Raw genomic sequence first — 14,098 nt, forward strand, 5'->3', positions numbered from 1 at the left:
TGGTCCAAGGCTTTGGGATAGTTAAAAAGCCAGTGCCAGAGGGCCTGAAGGACCTACTGGGTACATACCTTAAAAGCATGTCTGTCATGTATTGGGGTGCACGGTCGTAAAGTGATTTAAAGACCTATAGAATAATCTCAAAATCAATTCTAAAACTCACAGGCAACCAATGGAGTGACTTTAAAACCAGTGTAATGTGAGCTCTCCACCTGGTCTTGGTCATTGCCCGTGCTGCGGCATTCTGTATGTTTTGCAGTTGATCAATGGCCTTTTTGTTAGTGGGGCTAAAATCCTCTGGTGACACAGAAATGTAAAGTTGTGTATTGACCGCGTAGCCGTGCTTTCTGATAACGCTGCCAAGGGGTAACATATATAAACTGAACAGAACCGGACCCAATATTGAACCTTGTGGAACGCCACATGTGATATCTATTTTCTCAGAGTTACAAAAAACTTTCGACCGGTTAAATAGGTCCTAAACCAGTTAAGAACTGGACCGGAGAAGCCAACCCACTTCTCGAGTCTGTCCAGAAGGGCATCATGGTCAACAGTATCAAATGCTGCACTAAAATCCAAGAGTACAAGGACAGAGAGCTTTGTGACATCTGGGTTGACGCTAAGATCATTTACCACTTTAACTAAGGCCGTCTCTGTGCTATGGTGGGCACAAAATCCAGATAGGATTTTTTTTTTTTAAACAGTTGGCACTTAAAAATTAAGTTAGCTGTTTGAAAACCAATTTCTCCAGAATCGAGAAGGCAGGTAGAAGGCTTAAGTTATGATACTATCATTAAGTAGGCCCTATTATTATTATGTAGTCATTGCGTGCTAGGAATATGGGACCAAATAGTAAACATTTGACTACTTTCATACACTATAAGTGAATTTGGGGGGATACTTGGGGGGACTAGATACAGTGGGGAGAACAAGTATTTGATACACTGCCGATTTTGCAGGTTTTCCTACTTACAAAGCATGTAGAGGTCTGTAATTTTTATCATAGGTACACTTCAACTGTGAGAGACGGAATCTAAAAACAAACTAAACAAAAATCCAGAAAATCACATTGTATGATTTTTAAGTAATTAATTTGCATTTTATTGCATGACATAAGTATTTGATCACCTACCAACCAGTAAGAATTCCGTCTCTCACAGACCTGTAAGTTTTTCTTTAAGAAGCCCTCCTGTTCTCCACTCATTACCTGTATTAACTGCACCTGTTTGAACTCGTTACCTGTATAAAAGGCACCTGTCCACACACTCAATCAAACAGACTCCAACCTCTCCACAATGGCCAAGACCAGAGAGCTGTGTAAGGACATCAGGGATACAATTGTAGACCTGCACAAGGCTGGGATGGGCTACAGGACAATAGGCAAGCAGCTTGGTGAGAAGGCAACAACTGTTGGCGCAATTAATAGAAAATGGAAGAAGTTCAAGATGACGGTCAATCACCCTCGGTCTGGGGCTCCATGCAAGATCTCACCTCGTGGGGCATCAATGATCATGAGGAAGGTGAGGGATCAGCCCAGAACTACACGGCAGGACCTGGTCAATGACCTGAAGAGAGCTGGGACCACAGTCTCAAAGAAAACCATTAGTAACACACTACGCCGTCATGGATTAAAATCCTGCAGCGCACGCAAGGTCCCCCTGCTCAAGCCAGCGCATGTCCAGGCCCGTCTGAAGTTTGCCAATGACCATCTGGATGATCCAGAGGAGGAATGGGAGAAGGTCATGTGGTCTGATGAGACAAAAATAGAGCTTTTTGGTCTAAACTCCACTCGCCGTGTTTGGAGGAAGAAGAAGGATGAGTACAACCCCAAGAACACCATCCCAACTGTGAAGCATGGAGGTGGAAACATCATTCTTTGGGGATGCTTTTCTGCAAAGGGGACAGGACGACTGCACCGTATTGAGGGGAGGATGGATGGGGCCATGTATCGCAAGATCTTGGCCAACAACCTCCTTCCCTCAGTAAGAGCATTGAAGATGGGTCATGGCTGGGTCTTCCAGCATGACAACGACCGAAACACACAGCCAGGGCAACTAAGGAGTGGCTCCGTAAGAAGCATCTCAAGGTCCTGGAGTGGCCTAGCCAGTCTCCAGACCTGAACCCAATAGAAAATCTTTGGAGGGAGCTGAAAGTCTGTATTGCCCAGCGACAGCCCAGAAACCTGAAGGATCTGGAGAAGGTCTGTATGGAGGAGTGGGCCAAAATCCCTGCTGCAGTGTGTGCAAACCTGGTCAAGACCTACAGAAAACGTATGATCTCTGTAATTGCAAACAAAGGTTTCTGTACCAAATATTAAGTTCTGCTTTTCTGATGTATCAAATACTTATGTCATGCAATAAAATGCAAATTAATTACTTAAAAATCATACAATGTGATTTTCTGGATTTTTGTTTTAGATTCCGTCTCTCACAGTTGAAGTGTACCTATGATAAAAATTACAGACCTCTACATGCTTTGTAAGTAGGAAAACCTGCAAAATCGGCAGTGTATCAAATACTTGTTCTCCCCACTGTACATAATGTGGGGGAGAACGTGGACGGCAGTAACACTTTTTTGTTTTTTTCCTATTTCCTCAGCGATTGATAGGGCTAAAGCCACCATATTTTATTATAAATAACTTATACATGTCCTCTACCATTAGCAACTGTAATTTCATTTGTAGGTTAAAGGAGTTCAAATGAAATAGACCAAGAACAGAACTACTGCAACATTACTTTTGTACCTGCTGCCGGCTGAAGTAACACAGGCTTGGGTTGGAAGTAACGTCTGGCGAGAAGTGCACAATATCTGTTACTTCTGTGCCCTACAAATGTTACTACCGCCCCACCCCTCTCTCCTGTAACTTCTCCCTGGCTAGCATCCAAGACTAGCTAGCAAGATGTTTCAAACCTATGCTGTAATTTAGTCAGTAGATGGGTTAAGAAAAGAACATGTTTGGAACCTTTAAAAAACGTACAACTCTACAACCGAAAAACACTTCAGGATCAGTTTTTTTTTTACTTTCCCTCGCTCAAAACAACTTTTGTTGAAAACTTGTTGAAATGTTGCAGCGTAATGATTTTTTGCAGGGAGGTCGTCTTCCGCATTAGGCACTTGCGTGTGTCATTACATCATTCTAGCGTCTATGTCATTTGAGAAAATGGGTGTGTTACTTCCGCCCGCGTTACTTTTGTCACGTTTTGCGGTGAGGAAAAATATACTTTTCATAGTAGGTGAGGAGAATTTACGCAGTGGGTTAGGATCATTAATGTAGCAGGTTAGGATAATTAGGTTAAGGTTAGAACAATGGTTAGATTTAGGATTAGTTCAAATGCAAAAATTCTTCACGAAACAAATATATTTTTTATTTTGGTATACAGCCACAGCCACTTCCATCTGTGGGTGTATACCATGTGTCACGCCCTGGCTCTGGGGACTCTGTTATGTTGAGCCAGGGTGTGTAGAGTCTATGTTTTGTGTTTCTATGTTCAGGATCTAGTTCATTGTGTTTCTATGTTGGCCGGGGTGGTTCTCAATCAGAGGCAACGAGAATCAGCTGTTGCTTGTTGTCTCTGATTGGGAACCATACTTAGGCAGCCTTGTGTGCATTTGGTATTTTGTGGGATCTTGTTCCGTGTATGGTTAGTGTTTGTTACCAAGGACTTCACGTATCGTTTTGTTGTTTTTGTTCGTGTGGTGAATATAATAAAGTATGTTCGCATTCCACGCTGCGCATTGGTCCAATCCTTTCGACGATCGTGACAGAAGATCCCACCAATACTGGACCAAGCAGCGTGTTTCGGAGCTAACGCCGGGTAAGGAGATGGAGAAGTTGGCGATGGCCCAGGTGGGCCAATGGTGGTCCTGGGAGGACATGTTCGAGGGCAGAGGACCATGGGCAAAGGTTAAAGCCTTGGCGAGAGAGGAGGTACGGCGCCAACAGTGTCGTCGTCGGACAGGCGAGAGGCAACCCCAATACATTTTTAGGGTGGGGCACATGGCATGGACGACGGGGCTGCTGGAGGCAGATAAGGGGCGAGTTTGTGGATGAGGAGAGAAGGCCACCGGGTTACGGGAGCCATTGGTGATTAGAGGGAGGGAAAGTGTAGAGGCACGGCGAGAGGTACTGAAGTGTGTTGCCAGTCCGGTCCGGCCAGGCCAGTGGTGTGTGTTCCCAGTGCGGTCCGGCCTGTTCCTGTCCCTCGCACCAAGCCTGTGATGCGCGTCGCCAGCCCGGTCTGGCCTGTTCCTGCCCCTCGCACCAAGCCTATGGTGCGCGTCGCCAGCCCGACCCGGCCTGTTCCTGCCCCTCGCACCAAGCCAATGGTGCGCGTCGCCAGCCCGGCCCGGCCTGTTCCTGCCCCTCGCACCAAGCCAATGGTGCGCGTCGTCAGCCCGGCCCGGCCTGTTCCTGCCCCTCGCACCAAGCCAATGGTGCGCGCCGCCAGCCCGGCCCGGCCTGTTCCTGACCCTCGCACCAAGCCAATGGTGCGCGTCGCCAGCCCGGCCCGGCCTGTTCCTGCCCCTCGCACCAAGCCAATGGTGCGCGTTGCCAGCCTGGCCCGGCCTGTTCCTGCCCCTCGCACCAAGACAATGGTGCGCGTCGCCAGCCCGGCCCGGCCTGTTCCTGCTCCCCGCACCAAGCCAATGGTGCGCGTCGCCAGCCCGGCCTGTTCCTGCTCCCCGCACCAAGCCTATGGTGCGCGTCGCCATCCCGGCCCGGCCTGTTCCTGCTCCCCGCACCAAGCCAATGGTGCGCGTCGTCAGCCCGGCCCGGCCTGTTCCTGCCCCTCGCACCAAGCCAATGGTGCGCGTCGCCAGCCCGGCCCGGCCTGTTCCTGCCCCTCGCACCAAGCCAATGGTGCGCGTCGCCAGCCCGGCCCGGCCTGTTCCTGCCCCTCGCACCAAGCCAATGGTGCGCGTCGCCAGCCCAGCCTGGCCCGGCCTGTTCCTGCCCCTCGCACCAAGCCAATGGTGCGCGTCGCCAGCCCGGCCCGGCCTGTTCCTGCCCCTCGCACCAAGCCAATGGTGCGCGTCGCCAGCCCGGCCCGGCCTGTTCCTGCCCCTCGCACCAGGACAATGGTGCGCGTCGCCAGCCCGGCCCGGCCTGTTCCTGCTCCCCGCACCAAGCCAATGGTGCGCGTCGCCAGCCCGGCCCGGCCTGTTCCTGCTCCCCGCACCAAGCCAATGGTGCGCTCGCCAGCCCGGCCCGGCCTGTTCCTGCTCCCCGCACCAAGCCTATGGTGCGCGTCGCCAGCCCGGCCCGGCCTGTTCCTGCTCCCCGCACCAAGCCTATGGTGCGCATCGTCAGCCCGGTCCGGCCCATTCCTGCTCCCCGCACCAAGCCTGTGGTGCGCATCGTCAGCCCGGTCCGGCCCGTTCCTGCTCCCCGCACCAAGCCAGGGGTGCGCGTCGTAAGCCCGGTCTGGCCCATTCCTGCTCCCCGCACCAAGCCTGTGGTGCGCGTCGTCAGTCCGGCACAGCCCGTGCCCGTTTCACCGGTGCCTGGTCAGGTACCGGTCAGCTGCTCCACACCGGAGCCTAAGCAATCCGCTCCACCGATGTCCAGTCCAGCTCCAGCCAGCAGGGCCAGACCAGACCAGGGGCACTACGGGGGGGTTTTAGAGGGTGGTGGTCACGCCCGGAGCCGGATCCGCCTCCGAGGAGGAATGCCCACCCGGCCCTCCCCTGTTCGGTTTATGTTTGGCGCGGTCGCTGTCCACGCCTTTGGGGGGGGGTACTGTCACGCCCTGGCTCTGGGGACTCTGTTATGTTGAGCCAGGGTGTGTAGAGTCTATGTTTTGTGTTTCTATGTTCAGGATCTAGTTCATTGTGTTTCTATGTTGGCCGGGGTGGTTCTCAATCAGAGGCAACGAGAATCAGCTGTTGCTTGTTGTCTCTGATTGGGAACCATACTTAGGCAGCCTTGTGTGCATTTGGTATTTTGTGGGATCTTGTTCCGTGTATGGTTAGTGTTTGTTACCAAGGACTTCACGTATCGTTTTGTTGTTTTTGTTCGTGTGGTGAATATAATAAAGTATGTTCGCATTCCACGCTGCGCATTGGTCCAATGCTTTCGACGATCGTGACACCATGTAGCCACAACCCGGATCTCCCCTGCTTTTATTTCTAAACGGTAAAACAGATACAGTGGGGAAAAAAAGTATTTAGTCAGCCACCAATTGTGCAAGTTCTCCCACTTAAAAAGATGAGAGAGGCCTGTAATTTTCATCATAGGTACACATCAATTATGACAGACAAATTGAGGGAAAAAAATCCAGAAAATCACATTGTAGGATTTTTAATGAATTTATTTGCAAATTATGGCGGAAAATAAGTATTTGGTCACCTACAAACAAGCAAGATTTTTGGCTCTCACAGACCTGTAACTTCTTCTTTAAGAGGTTTCTCTGTCCTCCACTCGTTACCTGTGTTAATGGCACCTGTTTGAACTTGTTATCAGTATAAAAGACACCTGTCCACAACCTCAAACAGTCACACTCCAAACTCCACTATGGCCAAGACCAAAGAGCTGTCAAAGGACACCAGAAACAAAATTGTAGACCTGCACCAGGCTGGGAAGTCTGAATCTGCAATAGGTAAGCAGCTTGGTTTGAAGAAATCAACTGTGGGAGCAATTATTAGGAAATGGAAGACATACAAGTCCACTGATAATCTCCCCCGATCTGGGGCTCCACGCAAGATCTCACCCGTGGGGTCAAAATGATCACAAGAACGGTGAGCAAAAATCCCAGAACCACACGGGGGGACCTAGTGAATGACCTGCAGAGAGCTGGGACCAAAGTAACAAAGCCTACCATCAGTAACACACTACGCGCCAGGGACTCAAATCCTGCAGTGCCAGACGTGTCCCCCTGCTTAAGCCAGTACATGTCCAGGCCCGTCTGAAGTTTGCTAGAGTGCATTTGGATGATCCAGAAGAGGATTGGGAGAATGTCATATGGTCAGATAAAACCAAAATAGAACTTTTTGGTAAAAACTCAACTCGTCGTGTTTGGAGGACAAAGAATGCTGAGTTGCATCCAAAGAACACCATACCTACTGTGAAGCATGGGGGTGGAAACATCATGCTTTGGGGCTGTTTTTCTGCAAAGGGACCAGGACGACTGATCCGTGTAAAGGAAGGAATGAATGGTGCCATGTATCGTGAGATTTTAAGTGAAAACCTCCTTCCATCTGCAAGGGCATTGAAGATGAAACGTGGCTGGGTCTTTCAGCATGACAATGATCCCAAACACACCGCCCGGGCAACGAAGGAGTGGCTTCGTAAGAAGCATTTCAAGGTCCTGGAGTGGCCTAGCCAGTCTCCAGATCTCAACCCCATAGAAAATCTTTGGAGGGAGTTGAAATCCGTGTTGCCCAGCGACAGCCCCAAAATATCACTGCTCTAGAGGAGATCTGCATGGAGGAATGGGCCAAAATACCAGCAACAGTGTGTGAAAACCTTGTGAAGACTTACAGAAAACATTTGACCTGTGTCATTGCCAAGAAAGAGTATATAACAAAGTATTGAGAAACTTTTGTTATTGACCAAATACTTATTTTCCACCATAATTTGCAAATAAATTCATAAAAAATCCTACAATGTGATTTTCTGGATTTTTTTTTCTCATTTTGTCTGTCATAGTTGACGTGTACCTATGATGAAAATTACAGGCCTCTCTCATCTTTTTAAGTGGGAGAACTTGCACAATTGGTGGCTGACTAAATACTTTTTTTCCCCACTGTATGTATGAAAATACCCTCAGATTAAAGGTGACATTTTGTACTGTCGCCTCATATGAAACATTTGATCTCAAATCCAAAATGCTGGAGTATAGCGCCAAATTTTTACATTTAGCTTCACTGTACAAATAAATACGGAGGGGAGTGTATTGATTGGTAGTGTATAACCTGTGATGTAGTGAAATGGGTTATTATTGAAACTATAACTCCTAAATTGAGAAATTAAGCAGATTTCAATAATCAGACACAAAACAAATATGTTAAGGGATGTATGATTGGAAAGTAATTTCTGTGAAAATTAATAGATGACAAATTACAATAGAGACCACAGGACCAGTTTACAAGTTTTAATGATGTTCTGGATTACTACTGTCTGTCTTTGCATGTCAACAACATTGGTCTTGGCACAAATGCAGACGACTTAAACAGAAGGTTTGTCTGGTTCCAACTCTTGGTGGACTGGTTTTGGCTGCTATGGAGCTGTTGATTCGGTCCAAGATGGTCAGGTTGTTGAAAAAGAGCTGCTTTACTGGCCGAGGGCCTTTGTCTGGTCCATCACCTTGCGGAAGAGGTCTTCTATCTGAGCCTGGACGTTGTCAACCAGAGGCTTGAGCTGAGCCTGCATGTTCTCAGCCAGGGGCTTCAGCTGGGCCTGCATGTTATCGGCCAGGGGTGCCAGCTTGGCCTGGATCTGCTGCAGCTGGGCCTTCCCATCCTCTAAGAAGGTCCTGTTTGGAAGGGAGCGGGTGATTAGTGGTCTGAACACAATATAAACAAAGGTAGAGCCAAAAATATTGTTGAAAAATAGGATCAAAACACATTACCTGTTAATGCTTTTGCAGGTCATTGGCCTTTTTTCATCAAATTTTGGAATGTATATTATTTTTGACCATGCATCCATTCTTTTGCATTGTTTTTGGCTGCTCCCTTAATTGTTTCTTTATTGTAAATTATAAGCCAATAGAATGAGGTGAGTTGTGTTTTTTTATTATTAGGACTGGGTTGGAAGGGCTGGTTCTTCAAAAGTTTATCAAATAATGTAAACGTTTTTTTTTTTTAAATGTAACTTACTCTGCCTGGATCTTCTGCACCAGCTCCTGAGTGGTGGAGGTCAGCTGAGCTGACAGATCCTGGAAGTACTGTGCCAGCTTCTCAAACTCGGGGGACTGTGCTGCTTGGCTTCCTATGGGTAGCCAGAGGATAATGTCATTAACAGAGGCCCACAATGTACACAAACCATTTATGCCCATATAGCATACAACAGCACAGACAAGACCCTCTACACATACAGCTGTTTAAAATACATGAGTTATAAATAAATCCACCAACTCTGCAGTATAACATTTCCTTATCTTGCATATATCTCACTATTATTATATTATATAGTGCACATATGTGAAATGCAGTTATAGAAGCACATACAGAATGAAATCTATGTGAAAAATAAATGTTATTTAAGCCGCAATTGTGTATTTAATTCTGAATGCTACCACAGGGGAGAAACTAGCGACAGAGTGCACCTTTCAAATATGAAGAACTTTCTCTTACCGTGCGCCAAAGCAAGCATGACAACAAGGGCGGCAAGAGAGAACTTCATGGCTGCTAAGTAGGACACCTAAGGAGAGAAGAGAATGGTAGGATTAGCTTGACCCCATAGGTCTGTGGAGGCGTGGTTCGATCACTGGATGGCAGTGGTGTAAAATTACTTTCATTCCTAAAGAAAATATGAACTTTTTAATCCCATACATTTTTCCTGACACACAAAAGTACTTGTTACATTTTGAATGCTCAGGCAGGACAGCAATATGGTCCAATTCATGCACCTATCAATATAATGCGTTGTCATCACTACTGCCTCTGATCTGGTGGACTCACTAAAGACAAATACTGCGTTTGTAAATTATGTCTGAGTGTGGGAGTGTGCCCCTGGCTGTCCGTAAATTTAAAAAACAATACAATTGTTCAGTCTGGTTTGCTTAAAATAAGGAATTTGATGTAGGCCTGTAGCATTTACTTTTTACTTTTTCTCAAGTATGACTAATTATGACTTTTTCCACCACTGTACTTAAGTACATTTAAAACCAGATACTTCTATACTTTTCCTCAAGTAGCATTTTACTGGGTGACTTTCGCTTTTACTTGAGTCATTTTCTATTAAGGTATCTTTACTTTTACTCAAGTATGACAACTGAGTACTTTTCCCACCTCTGACGGATGGTAGGATGGCCATCTCTGAAGAATTTTGTGGTTTCAAGGTTTTTCTCTTGGCATAACAAATAAGTGCACTCAGTGACAGTTTTGGGATCAGTTCAATTTCACTCAGTTAATTCAAGAAGATTTCAAATCAGGAAGATTTCAAATCATAATAAATTGTCTGAATGGTAATGTAGTTCGCCAAATGCCCATACCCCCGACTCCCTAGGAAATTGCAACTTCTACCTGTCTGAGCAAATTTAGAATGGAATTAGACATGGACTCTGTTTGATTTCCATCTTCATTTGCCTTTCTGAATTCACTGAGAAGAATCATCTTGATTCATATCAACAGTTTACCTCTTGGAAAAACAGTAATGAAACATCTATCAAGCACTCTAAAGATCACGCTCTAAACTACTGCTTATAGCAATACTATTTAAATGAGCAGCTTACAATGTGGTTGGGAAGGAATGTCCCTCTAAAATTGAATGCCCATTTTTACAGATACCTGACTCACTACTAAACAACATATTGCAAGAAAACCAAACATTTTACCACATCAAACATAACAGAGTTCCTTGGCAGAGAAAGAGAGGGGACCACTCACCTGAGTTGCAGGACAGTTTAGATTGGATGGTAGCTTTCCTTGGGCCTCCCAAATGTCTTATAGTCCTTCGGGAATGATACGGCCCACCTCAGACGCAGACCCATTGGCAGCGTAGGCTGAAGTACTGGACTATCATTGGATGTTTGTGCTAGCATGTGACTGCAGGCTGACCCTTGCTGCTCAGCTTGCCACCAAGGCAATCCACTCCAAAGTCCAAGAGTCCCCCTCCTGCGTAAGAGTGCTGATTGCTCAAACGCAGTAGGTGTCTTATCAAAGCATCTGATTAAAGAAAACATACACAGGACATTTCATCACGAGAAACAACAAAACAGAGAGAATGACAACCAAGCTGTTAAAACACAACAAGAATTGCGATAGTACAGAAACATGGCAGCCACAGCACTGTCCAGGGGTCAGCCTGAAGATGATTCAGTTCAGCTGTTTCTGACTGTCCGTGTGAATCACATGTTAACTATTTATGTTTTCTGTTCTATTTCATGTGTGTGTATTGGTTTAAACCAGGTAATCTATGAATGCACAGATTAATTTTCTAAATGTTCCCATATTGAATAAATCAAAGTCAGTTGATTAAATACATTGTTAATAAATATATTGGTAATAGTACAATTACAGTAAAAGTAAATATTACTTATCGTTGAAGTTCCAAGCCATGGAATATATTAGTCAATTTCCATGACATAAATTAAAAAGTGTATAGAAATGGTGTGCAGTATAAGATGAGATATAGAAAGTGTGTTACCTTCGATCGAATATGAAAGATGACATTTAGGGATGATTGGGGAAAATGTTACCCACAATAGAGAGACTTTGCAGGGTAAAATATGATCTATTTTTAGCAACCGCAACATTAATGAATAAAAGGCCCAGAAACTTGAGTTCTGTACGGATATACAATATATACTTATACATAATATTGTATACTCAATGTTTGTCTCGTTTTACACTCAGTGAGGAGTGTCATAATTGGGTACAAATGTTGAGTATAACACCATCAGGAATTTCAAACTAAAACTACATGTAGTTTTTCTACAATATACATACAGTACCAGTCAAAAGTTTGGACACACCTACTCATTCCAAGGTTTTTCTTTATTTTTTACTATTTTCTACAATATAGATAACAGTGAAGACATCAAAACTATGAAATAACACATATGGAATCATGTAGTAACCAAAAACGTGTTAAACCAATCCAAATATATTTTATATTTGAGATTCTTCAAAGTAGCCACCCTTTGCCTTGATGACAGCTTTGCACACTCTTGGCATTCTCTCAACCAGCTTCATGAGGTAGTAATAATAATAATAATAATATTTTGATTTGTTTAACACTTTTTTGGTTACTACATTATTCCATATGTGTTATTTCATAGTTTGATTGTCTTCACTATTATTCTACAATGTAGAGAATAGTAAAAGTAAAGAAAAACCCTGGAATGAGTAGGTGTGTCCAAACCTTTGACTGGTACTGTATGTATAACTGTACATTTTATATTAGTATACACTGAGTATACCAAACATTAGTCGCTCTGGATAAGAGCGTTTGCTAAATGACGTAAATGTAATGTAAATGTAAATTAGGAACACCTTTCTAATATTGAGTTTCACCTGGTCAGTCTATGTCATGGAAAGAGCAGGTGTTCTTAATGTTTGTTATTCATAAATGTTGCAGTTGGTCAAATTAGTTCAGAATTCTCTAGTTATCAAGGGAGGAATTTCTCCACAAACATTTCTAAGTAACATTTGTAGGGAAATAACTTTTGCAGTGCTATGTTCATTCATACACATTCCATGCACAACATCATCAGAGGCTATCACTGGGATAAGATTAACATGACAAAGCAACCAGATAGCTGAGCAATTTACACACAAACACTCCCTGCATCCCTCAGTGATTAAATCAATGTCTCAAAAGATTAGCTGAGTTTGCATGTAACCTGGGGCCAAATGTATCCAGCGTCTTAGAGTAGGAGTGCTGAATTACCTCGGGTTAATCACAGACGGTGTTGATTCATACAATGCCCTAGACCCTTTCCTTTCAGAAAAATATGTGGAAGCTATGCCTAAGTGTTCACTATTGCGGCTTTGTACTGCATAGGGCATTCAATCTCCTCTGTTATTTGGTGATACGAGTCCATCATGACAAACAGAAACAGGGGGAACAAATATCTGTATGCAGAGAAAATAGTGACAGTGTAGTAAAAGCTTGACATCTTGGGATCTGTTGTGATACTATGTCAACGGATTTTGGTTGCTGTGACAGCTTAAAGTTACAGTCTGGGATTTGAAAAACAAAAAACTGGCTGCCCCGCCACATGCTGAGGGATGGAGCTGGAGAAATGTAACCACTCTCAGATTCATAGAAGGAGCTATGGGTGTAAGGACTGACTATCCATGAGATCAAAATAATATTTTTAGGTCAGGATTCAAGCAGTGCGCTGGACAGCCGACAATGTGGCTTTACATATCAAGTGCGCGGATCTAACGCTGATTGAATTGAATCCTACCCTTAAACATGTTTTGAAGATATAGTGTTTGTTTACAATTATATTGTTTACAAACAATATAAACAAGCTTATAGCTGAGGTTCTAAAGGGGCATCAGTTGAACTATGCTCATGAGGAAAGTTATATTCTTTAAGAATCAAAGGCTATATATCATTAATTTATAGTAACAAAATGTAAATTGTTTACAGAGCGCAAAAGGGCAATGTTGAATAAATCTAAAAAGTATTATGTTACTGTGTGTGGACCCCATCCTGACAATGCTATGAAAGCTCTCTTTGGACTAGCTAAATGTATCATCACCAGAAGAGAGTCACATTTTACATTTTACATTTTAGTAATTTAGCAGACGCTCTTATCCAGAGCGACTTAGAGTTAGTGAGTGCATACATTTTCATACTGGACCCCCGTGGGAAACGAACCCACACCCTGGCGTTGCAAACGGCATGCTCTACCAACTGAGCAACAGTTGTGTAACCTCATTACCTCACTTGATCTGAGCAGGATTCTTGCTATGCCAAAGTGTTTGTTCAAAGGTCAGCCTTCTTCCTAACCTAATAGGTTATAGAGACAGGTAACTGCCAAAATAAAGGAAACACCAACATAAAGTGTCTTCATAAACCTTTACTGCAGTGGGCTAAATCAGGGTCACAGAGTGTTTCTTGGTAGTCTTAAACAAATCTACTTTGACACAAAAGTATGCACCTCACACACATGGTTTACAAAAAATAAGACACCTATACCATGTCAGATATAGAGTTGAAATGTATTCAATTTTGAGTTTGCATCCCAATATTACACTTTATATACATCACAGAAGACTGAAATATAAAAACAAATGTTTGACCTAGAAACACCAGATTTGTTGTGTAAAAAAAATTAAAAGTGAATTAATTATGAAAATATGACAAATATTAATAATATTCACCCATGAGGCCACTAGGGGCGATTTGGTCATTTGACTGCAGGAAAGGGCTGTAGGGAGTTGGGCCACAACGAGCCAGAAAATATTAAATGGACCTTCAAAT

At 44.2% G+C, this 14,098-nt stretch overlaps 1 protein-coding gene across 1 annotated transcript; it reads right to left on the reverse strand.

Annotated features, from left to right (window-relative positions):
• Positions 1-8,076: 8,076 nt before the first annotated feature.
• On the reverse strand, positions 8,077-10,628 carry LOC121571971 (type-4 ice-structuring protein). The gene is made up of 4 exons (XM_041883784.1): positions 10,546-10,628; positions 9,292-9,358; positions 8,815-8,926; positions 8,077-8,471 (listed from the first exon to the last, which is right to left on the reverse strand). Exons 2-4 carry the CDS (start codon positions 9,338-9,340, stop codon positions 8,270-8,272), a joined length of 363 nt encoding a protein of 120 aa, XP_041739718.1. The 5' UTR covers positions 9,341-9,358; positions 10,546-10,628; the 3' UTR covers positions 8,077-8,269.
• Positions 10,629-14,098: the final 3,470 nt, after the last annotated feature.

This window comes from Coregonus clupeaformis, chromosome 8 (assembly GCF_020615455.1).
Source record: "Coregonus clupeaformis isolate EN_2021a chromosome 8, ASM2061545v1, whole genome shotgun sequence".
NCBI lineage: Eukaryota > Metazoa > Chordata > Actinopteri > Salmoniformes > Salmonidae > Coregonus > Coregonus clupeaformis.